This window comes from Pteronotus mesoamericanus, unplaced genomic scaffold, assembly GCF_021234165.1.
Source record: "Pteronotus mesoamericanus isolate MK-2021 breed Mesoamerican mustached bat unplaced genomic scaffold, CSHL_Meso_final scaffold_476, whole genome shotgun sequence".
NCBI lineage: Eukaryota > Metazoa > Chordata > Mammalia > Chiroptera > Mormoopidae > Pteronotus > Pteronotus mesoamericanus.
In genome coordinates this window covers 1,201,912-1,214,429 of record NW_026555318.1, presented here as the reverse complement: position 1 = coordinate 1,214,429, position 12,518 = coordinate 1,201,912, and the positions used below count along the sequence as shown (strand labels likewise).

The window sequence follows — 12,518 nt, the reverse complement described above, 5'->3', positions numbered from 1 at the left end:
GACACTAGCAGAGGAAGGTCGCAGCTTAGCAAGGAGCTGGGGTTCTGTGTTCTCAAGGCCTCTCCGGGGTGTTTATATACCCTCTTTGTGGGGTGTTGCCATGTTACTTTTGGGAAAGCCTATTCCTAGTCCGGAAAGCTAATCTCATTAGAACACGATTTTTGCTACCTATCCAGAATTCCCCGCCTTGTAAAAAAAAAAGAAAAAAATTGTTCAATTTGGTTTGCTAAGTCAGGACTCTCAGCTGTTGTCTCTTCGTAACAGAATATGAATTTTATTGCCTCTTCAAAGACTTTGCACCAGATCCCATTAATGGGGAGCGGCCTCACAGATGACATTTGGTTTCTGCCCTGTCTGCATGTCTTCCTCTGAGGAGCCCAATCTGTCCCTTTGTCACCATCACCCACTACCTCCACCCTCACAGCTGCTGACCTGGGCCTGAGCCCCAGGGATGGTGAAAAAGGAGCAAAGAAAACTAAAATCCCTGCAGCATCTACTACGTGTAGAGTTATGTCATTTACAGCTCAAGGCAGTCCTGGGAAGTGGCCGATATTGTCGCTATCCTACAGTGTGGGAACTGAGCCTCAGAAAGGTTAGAAAATAAATAAATAATTAAAGGCTTGCCCAAAGTAAACAGGCAGTGAGTAAAGAGCCTGGGTCTGCAACCAGGGCTGTCAGGCCCCACATCCCACACTCTTGTCCCCCACACAACCAAGGTCAAGTGCCACCACTCGGAATTTAGGGATGGGAGACCTAAGTTCAAAGCCTGGCTCTGCTGATAATCTGCCGAGCACGTCACCTGCTCTCTGGCTTCCTCAGTGTCTTCATCATGACCGTAGGGACCACCAACCTGCCCTGCCTACTTGACACTGATCAAAAGTCAGAAGTAAAATTGTTTTGAAAACCATTGGGTGCTTTAGAGATGTTGGTTAGGCTAAAAGAACAGTCTTTGTTGGTCATTTATGGCTGCGACCAGCAAAGGATCATGGGAGTGAGTCTGAAAATGGGGCCACTTTGGAGAACAGTTCCCTCTGTGGCCCCCAGTTTTCTAAACGTAGGAGGATACAATCAAGACCCCAAGACAGCGTGTTCTGGCCCCCACTGTCCCTGAACCATGTACAGAGATGGCCGATGAAGCCTCTTTGGATAGGAAAGGAATAAAAAGAACAAACAGTGCACTGCCAGATAGGTAAGCAAGCCAGAAGGAGAACCTGGGAATTGAGAAGCAAAGGTAAGTGCATCTTCTACCTCCCCACGGGGGCTTTCCCAAGGCGTGGGCCTCCGACTCCCTCCTCTCCCACGCAGGCTTGCTATGCAAGGCTGGAATTTATGGAAGCATTTATGTGCTTCTCGAGTTGTAATTTACTGACCTCTTAAAATGCTTTATAAGCTTCTCCCTGAAATTACTCAGGAGGCTTGGCTGTGGTGCACAACACCTTACCCCGTGCAGTGGACACCGGCACAGGGTACCCAAGAGCAGCTGGTGGGCTCCTCCTGGGAGCGAGGGCGGGGCAGAGCGCCTCCAGGGTCCCGGCTGCCCAGCCACAGTGCCTCGCAGGAGCCGTCTTCCCTTTCCTGCCGGCAGGGCCTGGGGTGGGGTCATCCAGTGTTCCCCCACCTTGGCCCTGTTGACATACAGACTATGTAGCTCTCTGTTGTGGGGTCTTCTTGTGCACTGTAAAATGTTGGCAGCATCCCTGAACTCTACGACCAGGTGCCAGTAACAATCCCCTCCCCTAGCTGTGACAACCAAAAATGTTACTAGGCATCACAAAATATCCCCTGGGAGGCAAAACCGTCCTCAGTTGAGACCCATTAGACTATGAGGACAGGGACTGGGGCTCTAACCAGGCCTCCCATAAGCACCCCCTGTGTTTTGTACGACAATTAATGCAGAGTCTCGTGGTCACTGTGGGGCCTTCTCAGTGTTCACTACACCCATGCCTCAGTTTACCTCATTTGTGACACAGCGCGCTTGCCTTGCAGGCAGCCTCTACGGTGGCCCCGACTTGGCTCTTCTCTGTTTGGAGTCTCTGGCTGAGGTTGATGTGCTCATTTTTTTTTTTTTTTTTTTTTTTTTTTGATCCCTCCACTGGGAAATCCGTGTCTGAATCTGTGTCTACATTTCCCTCAGGGCAACTGACTAAGAAGACCCCTAAGCTGCTCCAGCTGCAGCTGTCCCCACTCAGCCTGTGCATCAGGAGGGCCGCCATGGGCCAGCGTCCATGCCGGGGTTCCCAGGGCTGAGAAGAGGCACGCACCCCTCCCGGAGCAGGCGACAAGCGAGCCAGAGAAGGTCTTTCAGTCGTCCTCAGTCCCCTGCCTTTCTCCATGTTGTCGACTTCAAGGCCACTTGTTGGGGGCAAGTGTGGCAGGGGCCTCGTGGGAAGAATTGCTCTGTTCTCTTCTACCCAGAAGTGTGGACCACCTGTGGGATGATGGAGGCCCAAGTGGGACAGATGGTCTACCTGCGTCAGAGGAGAAAACCCGGGACTTGTCTCCCACGACAGCATCAGGTGACTGCACACCCTACTGCTCATGGGGACCCAGCCCTGGAAAAAATCCACCCGCTCGGTGTTTAGTAAATCAGAGCTGCCCATTCAACAGGTTTTACATCAAAATAGGGTCCTATTCTGAGACCGTTCCTTCTAACATTACTAAAAATACACTGGGCTAAGGGTCAGGGAACCTGGACTCCGGGCCGAGCTCTGCCCCAGACTCCCTGTGGAGCCCCGCCCACTCTGAGCCCCAGATTCCTGTCTGAACACGAGGGGCCTGGACGCAGCGCCCTTGAGGCCATTGCCTCTCAGACATGAAGGATCTGGGGCCCAAGCGCGTCCTGTGGAGACAGCCAGAAGTCACCTGGATGTGCCCATGACTCATTCACCGTCTCCCACAGTCGCCGTCCTTTCTCTGTCTCTGACCCACAGAATAAAGAGGAGACACAGAGGTCCCTTCCCATGACACGATGGGGTTTTCTTTTCCTTGCAAACTGCCGTGGGCCTCCCCCTGGCTGTCCTCCGTAGGCAGAGGGTGCGGTGTCGCCAGGACTGGGAGCAGGCGTCCCGGCACGTCCAGGTTAAAATAACGTCTCTGGCTGGCGGAGCCAAGGCTGGGCTTTACGGAAGGAGGGGCCCAGGAAACGAGGAGCCGGGCAGCAGGGGCCCTGGGCCTGGACTCAGCAAGCCCTCCGTTCAAGCCGCTCAACCCATCCGAGCTTCAGCTTTCCCAAGAGGTGAATGGAGATCATGACACACATTCACAGGATTGTGGGAACTCTACTGAAACGTGCTTGATAAACAGAAACTCACTTCACAGATTTAAGAAATCAAAACTGTTCTTAGAGCCGATGCAGCCTGGGCCCCAAATGCTATTTCCAGCACACAAACCTCTCACCCTGGTTTCCTGCGATACTGACTCAGAGGCCTGACCCAGCTGTGCAAAGAAGGACAGCTGCTCAAAGACGTGGTGGCTGGGACTATGCCCAGAGCTAAAGGGACCCCATCAGCCAGGACTCTCTGGCCTCTGGCCTTTACTCCGCAAGCTTCCAAAAGCCACACACCCCCACCCCATTCAAGTACAGGTGCTGGTTGTAGGGCTGCAGGGCTGAGAGCACGCTCTCTGCCCGCTCACCCCCAGCTTCCCGGGCGGGGAAGGGGGGTGGGTGCTGCTGCAGGAGGAGAGAACCCCTGGCTCCTCTTCCCAAGCCCGCCGTGGAAGGCCGCCAAGTTCAAAGTCAACCACTGAGTTTGCGGCTCCTTCTTTGGTAAAAAAGAAGTCTCCATCCTTAAATGAGGTTCCATGTGAAAGCCAAGGTTCTCCATCGGCAAAAAGCCAAGAAATCAAACCTGGATCTCCTTCTGCCCAGCTCTGTACAGTCCCTTCGATGCAGACGGCAGCGGGCACAGCCTGTCACGGTGAGCCCGAGGAGGAAGTGGGTTCTCCAAGCAGTGCGCCCCTTCCCCTGCTTCTCTGGGCTGTGGTCAGTGTGCCAGCCACCACCACCCCATACTGCCCCAAAGGCATCAGAGGAAGCAGACAGCGGACCACGGAGCAGCCAAGTCACCCACAGCCGGGCACCGAGGGAACCCAGATCATTCAGGAAGCCCATGGCTGCCCCTCTTAGTGTCCTGCTAGCTTAGGCTTCATCTTCCTGGTTGTCTCCTGCTGCCTGTTCCACCGGTGTCGTCCACCCATGGAGATCCTGCAGAATTTCCCATCCGTAACAGGCATCTAAGAAATGCTGATCCCATGTCTTAACCCCTTTCGACCCTACCCAGCAGTCACCCAGAAACGGGGATGCCCACGCTGATCTCAGTGCCCCCATACACACACACGGCTGCTTTTTCCTTGTAACAATCAGTTCAAGTGACAAAGCACCTGAGGTTCCGGGCCCCTCCCAGAAAAACACAGTTACTATATGTTCTCTGTCAAACAACCACATCAACAGCTTGTGCCAAAACTACCACCAGCTGATGGTAGGTCCCAGTGCAGACATGCAGAAACAGGTACACAAAGCTAAAGGAGACATTGTGGGAGGGAAACACTTCAATTAAGACATTTTAAGCCACCAATTTCATTTGTCCGAGAACTAGAGGAAGGTCTCACTTACTCAGTTTCGATGGAGGAAGGCTCGGGGCTGTTCACAGACCTGCTAAGGATAGGGTCGCCAGATTTAACAAATAAAAATCCAGGCAATGGTTGGGACATACTTAAACTGAAAAAGTTATTCGTTGTCTGTTTGCAGCTCCGATTTAACTGGGCGCCCTGCATTTTATCTGGCAATCCTCGGTAGGGAAGCACTGCTCGCTGAGAGCCTTGGCAAACAAGACACAGCTGTCCCTTCCTTCCTCCCCCTGTGGCCTGTCACCATGAGTGGCTGGTTTTGGGGACAGGTATATCCGGCTTCCCTTGGAAAATCACATCTTTCTGTCCTTTAAACCCTATTTTGAGTGGCTGCCATTTTTGCCTTCACAGGCCCAGTGAGTGGGACTCAGGCACACGGTGCTGAGCCGTCCTCACCCTTGTCCCAGCCACCTCGGTGACATTCCACCTTGATGGCACCCGCCTCGAGTAGGGTGACTCAGATCTTCCCAGGCAAGATGTGGCAAGTCCCTTTCTGCTCCATTTCTTATCCCCCAGCCTGTGCCCCAAACCTCTGCCTACCTCCTGCTATCACCAGGCCTCACCAAGCTCAGGACAGTCTGGACACAGAGTAGGTGACCAAGGAGGTCTGTCCCCACGCCCTCTACAGAGCCCAGAGCCCCTGCTCAGAGGCCTCAGGAGAGCTGACGTGTTGGCCATGGCTCTGAACAGGGGTTCCTCCCCAGGCTCTGGGGCCTGCAGGGCCCGCCCCCCCCCCCAGGCACCCAGCGTCCCACATGCTGCTCTGGGCATGGTCCCGAGTCGCCCTGAGCCTTGACCTTACCTGAGAAGGCCTCAGAACACCCCCTTTCCCAGGCCAGAACTGCCCTGGAACTCTCTTCTCCCCCAAAACGCAAAGGCATTTTTCTCTCCCCCAGGCTGTGGTTTTGGCAATTGCCCAGGGCTCCCGCATTCTGCCCCAAACTATTCTTGCCATGGGGGGAGGAGATGGGGGGCGGCAGAGAGAGCTTCCCAACCCCAGTCTTAAGCCATACCTCTCTGGCTTTCTCACGCCACGCTCTGCCTCCTCGCCTGTGGGCAGCTCTGCCTGAGCAGCCGTGCTGGCTGGCGGCTCCCATCTGGAGGAGTCCAGGGCCTCCTGTTCGGGCGCACTCAGGCCCTGGCCCCCCCACCCAGCTTTTATGGAGAATTCCGGAGCTGCCACTGCTCTCGCTGGTGTGCTTAGAGAACCTGTGGTTTGCGGGAGACGTACGGCCAGGCCCACTGGGGAAAAGAAGCTGGTACCTCCGTCTCCCGCGTCCCCTTGGTTCAGGTACCACTTAGCTGAACCACAAAGCAAATTTCCCCAGTTGATTGGGTTCCATGATCTGCATTTACAGGGGCTGCTGTGCAGTGGCCCTCTCAGCGTGTCTGCGAGCCAGTCTGTGGGATCCAGGTTGTAATTACCCGTGCTTTACACTGTGGGTTCCACTTTCAACCTGCTTTGAGATCCTTGGATGAAAGAAGCCACAGAGTCATTATGGCTGCCTATAAAAAAGGAGCCAGACGCGTGTATACCAGCTCTTGGGTAACTCCCCCACATCTCCACCTCCAACAGGAGCACCCACCCACTCACCCCCCTGACCTCTCCCAACTCTGCAGCTCCCAGAGGAGCTGCTCAAAGGGGAGCCGCCCACAGACCCCACCCCACGGTAGCCGCCAAGTGCCTCAGGAACATCCAACAGGGAGCGAGGCCCCAGTAGCCCCCGAGATGTGCTGACCTAGGCAGGGAGGGACAAAGGCCCAGCAGCTGGCACAGGGAGGCTGGAGCAGCACCATAGACCACAGCGGTCCTGTGGCAACACTTTCTTCTCCTCCCCAGGCTTTCCTTGGGAGTGTGGAGGGCAGTGGGGAGGAGACGGCGAGGTCTCCCTTGCCAGGAGAACCTGGACACCCTTATCTCTTACTCTATGACTTCTGAAGACCCTCAAGGCTGTCACCCGCAACAGAGAGACAGCAGGCACCCAAGGGCACTCTGCTTGCTCCAGTGCCCAGCTGCCCAACGCGGGGCCATGTTGGGAGCAGGCCAGGGTAGGACCACATCTAGAGCCTTGTCCCTTCTCTCTGTGTCCCAGAAGGTGGCCTTAGAGACATTGACCTGCTTTCTGGAGTGAGCCTGCCCCCTGCAGGACCCAGGCAGGACATGCAGCCCCTTGGGGAGCTGGGAAAGGCACTGGCTCGTCCATCTGGGCGGAGCCTGAGGAGAGGGAGGCGCCTTTTGTTGAGGGCGAGATAGAGGGTGACAGGGCAGCCAGGAGCCACAGGCTGCAAGCCAGTTAGCCACCTTCGTGCAGCACCTGCTGTGCGGAGGCGCCTCGCCCTGGAGCTCCGAGGCATGGGGACACCATAAGAATGTTCTGTGGTTGATGTCTTTGTCCCATGAACATTGGGGCTTTGGAGGGAGCCTGTTTCTCCCCCCAGAGACCCAGAGCTGAACGCTCGACTCTAACAAAGGCCAGCTGCTGTCTTGGAAAGCCCATGGGACGAGGCCCCAGCTCTCCTGCTGGGCAGCTCACCTCACCAGCCTTAGCCTCCGCCTTCAGGGCTGTGCGACGGGGCAATGGTGCCGGTGCCAACTCGTGCGTGGATTGTTGTAAAGATAAAAGAAAGAAAGCATGAAAGGAGCTCTGTACGGAGCGAGCGCTGGGCACATTATTCCCTTCCCCTTTGTCACCGTCTCCTCTAGTTTGGAATCTGCTCCATTAACACACAACGCAAATGTTTTTATTTGCAAACAACCACAGACAAGAGGAAAAAGTGAAGAGCCCCCACACCAGAGTCCAGGAGGCCGGTTACTGTGTAAAGAGTGAGCTGAGCCGGAGGAGGCTGCAAGTTGGCGCTGGGACTTCCATAGAGGCGGTGAGGGGGCAGGGCCGGGGGCGCCGAGGGGAAGCAGGAGGAAAGGCAGCGCAGGCCCGTCACCCGTTGAGTCCTGTGGCCGGTCACCGAGCGGCCGGGAATGGCAGGCCGAGGGGGCACTACCGGTCTGGATGCCCTTCACCCCAGCAGGAAGCAGGGAGACAGCAGGCTAGGGCCAGGCTAACCGTCTGGGGCCCCTGCTCCCCAAAGCAGCCGTGCACTGGCCCCTCGGAGCCTATCCAGCGCCCTCTGTACCTCTCATCCACATCTCCGCGTTAACTGACTCACTAGAACCGTTGCTCCCGTATTACAGGACACCCTATAATATGGTGTTGAACTAGCTCACGTGCCCCTGCATGTCTGGTTTACCCCAGTTGCCCGTGTTTGCTCGGTGCCCTCATCTCTGAGCCACCTGTGCTGCTGTGTTTGTTATTGTTGCACCTGTGTGCTGGTGGCCTGCTCAGGTGTCTGTCCTTCCGCACTGGGAGCTCCCTGGGCTGGGCTTCTCGGGGTGAGCTGCTCACCCACAGCCCCAAGTCGGGGTCTTGACACATGCCACCCACAGAAAACAGGCCAGAATCAAAAGTACGTTTGCAAAAAGTAGGAAATTTTATTGAATTATTTTTTTTTTTTTTTTAGCAGAGAAGCTGAGAAATCAGAGCAGCCAGGTCAGGAAGAAAAGGAAGCCAATTCAGAGAGAAGAGCAAGGAGCACCCCCCCTTGGGAGTCAGGGTCGGAGGGGCCGGGGCCGGGGAGCAGAGCAGCCCAGCTTCCCGCAGTCCCTCCCTCTCTCCTGCAGGAAGCTTCAGCCCTCTCCTCCTCTGGATGCTGAAGACAGAGAGAGGGGCTGCCGCGCAGACTTAAGACCGACGGGCGTCCGAAGTGCGGCGATTGGAAGTGGGGAGAGTGGTAGTGGGGCTGCCGGAGCCGGCGCTGCCGCTGCCGCTGGCACTGCCGCCGGCGCTGGTTCTGGTGGCTGCTGGGAAACAAGGAGGCAAGAGATGCTCAGCCTGAACATTCTCACCACAGGCCAGGTCAGGGCCCCCAGGAGAGCCCCAAACCCCCTCACTGGTCAGGTGAGGGGTTAGTTAATGGGGACTCTGTTTGATTGTCCCCAAAGTGGGCTCCCTCCAAGACAGCTCAATGGCTCTCTGGGGCAGAGCCATCTGTGTTGAAAGGAAAAAAGATGAGCAAATGACTATTTTCACCGGAGCCCCCTTCTTCCTACACTGGGGAGCCCAGCACTGCCTCCCTCCCCACTGCCCCCCTCCCCACTGCCCCACCCCCAATCCCCCCACCCCGGCCAGTGGACAGGAACCTCTCCCACCAGTAGGCCCTTACCTCCTGAGGAGGGGAAGCCGGGCATCCTGGAAGAGAGGAGAGAGACAGCCATGAGCAGGAGGAACCCTGCGCACAGCTGCTTACCTGTCCTCAGATGGAACAACTCAGACCATTGCCCGGAGTCCCGGAGTCGGGCTTTTTTACCCGACTGTGCCCTCAGTCCAGGGGCAGCAGCACCAGGGGCCTGCCAGGTCTGTCTGTCTGAGGCCTCAGGACAAGATATGATTGGCCCCGAAATGCAGGGCATTTGCCGGAAGTTTTGTCTTCCCTCGGGCTCACTCAGTCCCGCACCCATCCCGCTCCCCAAGCCCACAAGGGCGGCCTGGCCTCTACAAGTGGTCTGATGCCAGTAAAACCGCCATTTGAATAGCTTTGTTGCGCTGCCCTAAATCCAAGCAAATACGAGAATTTTCCCAGTATGAGATGTTCTCTCCATGGCCCCTATTTCTGCCAGTCCAGTTCAGGGACCTGAATTAGAGTGTCCCAAGTGACTGACGCTACAGCCTGCGGAGGAAATACCGCCACGGTCTGACTCAAGGGAACAGGGGAGCTCTGACCCTGGATCTTTGTCCAGGCTATTTATGCTCAGTCAGGACCCCTTCCATCCAGGACACGAGGGCTGCTCCCTAAGATGCTGCCTGCTCCGACGTCTAAGGCCCCTGCAGTCGCTTTCCCGAGAGAGAGGCTGGTGGGACCTACTTGGCATCCTGGCCCTCGAGCAGGCTGCGGTAGGTGGCGATCTCCTGCTCCAGCCGCGTCTTGATGTCCATGAGCTGCTTGTACTCCAGGTTCTGCCGCTCGGTGTCAGCGCGCATGTCGGTCAGCTGGGCTTCCATACTGCTAATCAGGTCCTGGATCTGTACCAGCTGCATGGCGTAGCGGCACTCCGTGTCTGCCAACGTGCTCTCCAGCCCGGCTTTCTGGGAAGGCAATAGGCAAGTTACGAGGGGAGCCAGACCCAGAGGAGGCCTGGAGGGAGCGGTCACTGGCCAGAGGGCCGCAGGCATACCATGCTGAGCTGGGACTGCAGATCGATCTCCAGGCCCTGCAGGGTCCGCCTGAGCTCCGTGATCTCTGTCTTGCTGGTCTGAATCATGGCAGTGCTGGATGACACCTCCTTGCTGAGCTCTGCACTCTGAAATTCAAGCAGGAAAAGGTGATGGAGAAGCTCAGATGGAAGGCTGGGCACCCCCTAGCTCTACAGGGTAAGAGGGCTGGGCAGCACCTGGTTCTGGAACCATTCCTCGGCATCGCGGCGGTTTCTCTCGGCCATGGCCTCGTACTGCTCCCTCATCTCCGCCAGCACGCGGGTCAGGTCAATGCCCGGGGTGGCATCCATCTCCACGTTGACCTGTCCTACCACCTGGTTGCTGAGCTCCTTCATCTCCTGTGGGGATGGGAAAGGAAGAGGTATGAAGCTCCTCATCTTTCCTGGTTCTGGATGCTACTGGAGAGTTCTGGAAAGCCTTTCCAGGTCCCACAGTGGAGGGCTGAGTCTGGCCACAGCAGTGGGCCCCCTGTGCCCCCTCTCACCTCCTCGTGATTCTTCTTCATGTAGGCCAGCTCCTCATTCAGGCTCTCGATCTGCATCTCCAGGTCGGTCTTGGCCAGGGTCAGCTCGTCCAGCACCCTGCGCAGGCCGTTGATGTCGGCCTCCACGCTCTGGCGCAGGGTCAGCTCATTCTCATACCTAAAGTTATTTAAAATTGAAAAAACAACACATAGGTGATATTAGACACTCCCCCTGCCTGCTGCACTGGACTCTTCTCCAAGACGTTCGCTCCTGGGAAGCTCTCATTTCATGGTTCAGATGAACATTCGTCTAAAATAAGAGACAGCTAGGAAAAGTCAATGAGAAAAATAAACTCACTTGAGCCGGAAGTCGTCCGCAGCCAGCCTAGAATTGTCGATCTCCAGGATGACCCGGTTGTTTTCGATGGTGGCTGCCAGGATCTGCAAAACACAGAGGGTGACTGCTGGAGGGTCCAGGAGCTTGGGGAAGAGGGTCGAGAAAACATGGGCAGGACTGGCTGTCGTCACGGTTTTCCACGTGAGCTGGGCCTTGGTTCCTTTTCTATAAAATGAAGGGCCAGTTGGATCCCTGCAGCTCATTCTAGCATTCTATGTCCTGCGTTCTGGTCATGACAGGGGAGATCAGAAGATGCATTTCTGGGAGATGACCCCTCCAAGAACATCTTTGGATGGTCAGGTCTCCCTGGCCTCAGACTAGCAACCTCTCTAGGCCACTGTCTTTGGGTCAGGAGCAAGTCAACCCTGGCTGCACGCAGTTCGTGACTGCACCGGAGCTGGTCTACCAGCCTAGCAGAGGAAAAATCCAACAAATATACCCATCCATTTGAATTCCTTTGTCTCAACGTTTCTCTTCCAAAGCACTTAAAATCCACTCTCCCGACCCCCACCCCCAGCTGGGACTCAGCCAGGACAGGTGATTGTGTTCTGACAAGCTGGCCTGACAGTGTGATGGACAGAAACGGAGGGAATCTCGGCTTAGCACTGCCTATGCCCCTGCCTCCACCTCCCCCACTTGGTCACACCCCGCTGAGAGTAACAGTTCAAATAGGGCCCCTACAAAATAAACTAGGCCAGTAAATAAACTTGTATCCCTTTCTCCATTGATTTTAGTCATTTTTAGTGGCTTTTAAAACTGTCATGGTTTCCAAATAACTCAGTGAGTGGGTTAGGAGTAGAGAAGTTGAGTCACTAGCCCTGGCTGGTGTGGCTCAGTGGATTTAGTGTTGGCCTGTGAATCAAAGGGTCGCTGGTTCGATTCCCAGTCGGGCACATGCCTGGGTTGCAGGCCAGGTCCTCATTAGGGGCCTCTTGAGAGGGAACCACACACTGAAGTGTCTCTCCCTCCCTCCCCCTCTCTCTAAAAATAAATAAAATCTTTAAAAAAAAAAGAAAAGAAATTGAGTCACTAATAACATAACTGGAAAGCAAGAAAAGCACTGACATGAGTATAAACAACAATAAAAGGGAGAATGGGAGAAAGTACATTTGGGGGGTTATAACATGCAGAAGCCCATCAGTAGTTAAAGTCTAGAACTTTCCCCTGTAAGAAGGGTGAGAATTCCATCCATACTGCACCTGCTGGTCCCATGGGGTACTACGTTTCCGGGCCCTTTCAGCTCAGCCCTACACAGAGGAACCCTCTTTGACATTCAAGGGCTCACCTTGTCCCTCAGCTCCTCAATGGTCTTATAGTAGTGGCTGTAGTCACGCTCCGGGCTGGTCGGGGTCTGCTTCTGGTGCCAGTCGCGGATCTTCACCTCCAGGTCGGCGTTGGCCTCCTCCAGGGCCCGCACCTTCTCCAGGTAGGACGCCAGGCGGTCGTTGAGGTTCTGCATGGTGATCTTCTCGTTGCCGGAGAGGAGGCCACCATCGCTGCTGCAGTAGTCACCGAAGCCACCTCCAAAACCCCCACCAAAGCCACCTCCAAAGCCACCTCCAAAACCTCCGCAACTTCCACCAAAACCACTACCAGCCCCTCCACCGAAGCCGCAGCTCATGCCGCCCCCATAACCCCCAGCAGATCCCCCGGAGACAAAGCGGTTTGAACAGGTAGAGACAGTACGGCCTCCTCCCAGCTGACAAGAGCCGCCCCCTAAACCACCTCCATAGCTGGCAGAGGAGCTTTGCAGACGGATGCTCAT

General features: G+C 55.7%; 1 protein-coding gene across 1 annotated transcript; it reads right to left on the bottom strand.

Moving 5' to 3' along the window:
- Positions 1 to 9,539: 9,539 nt before the first annotated feature.
- On the bottom strand, positions 9,540 to 12,518 carry LOC129087004 (keratin, type I cytoskeletal 13). Its single transcript, XM_054593773.1, has 6 exons — positions 12,039 to 12,518; positions 10,715 to 10,797; positions 10,378 to 10,534; positions 10,070 to 10,231; positions 9,854 to 9,979; positions 9,540 to 9,764 (listed from the first exon to the last, which is right to left on the bottom strand). The coding sequence occupies exons 1-6, from the start codon at positions 12,516 to 12,518 to the stop codon at positions 9,540 to 9,542; spliced, it is 1,233 nt and encodes a 410-aa protein (XP_054449748.1).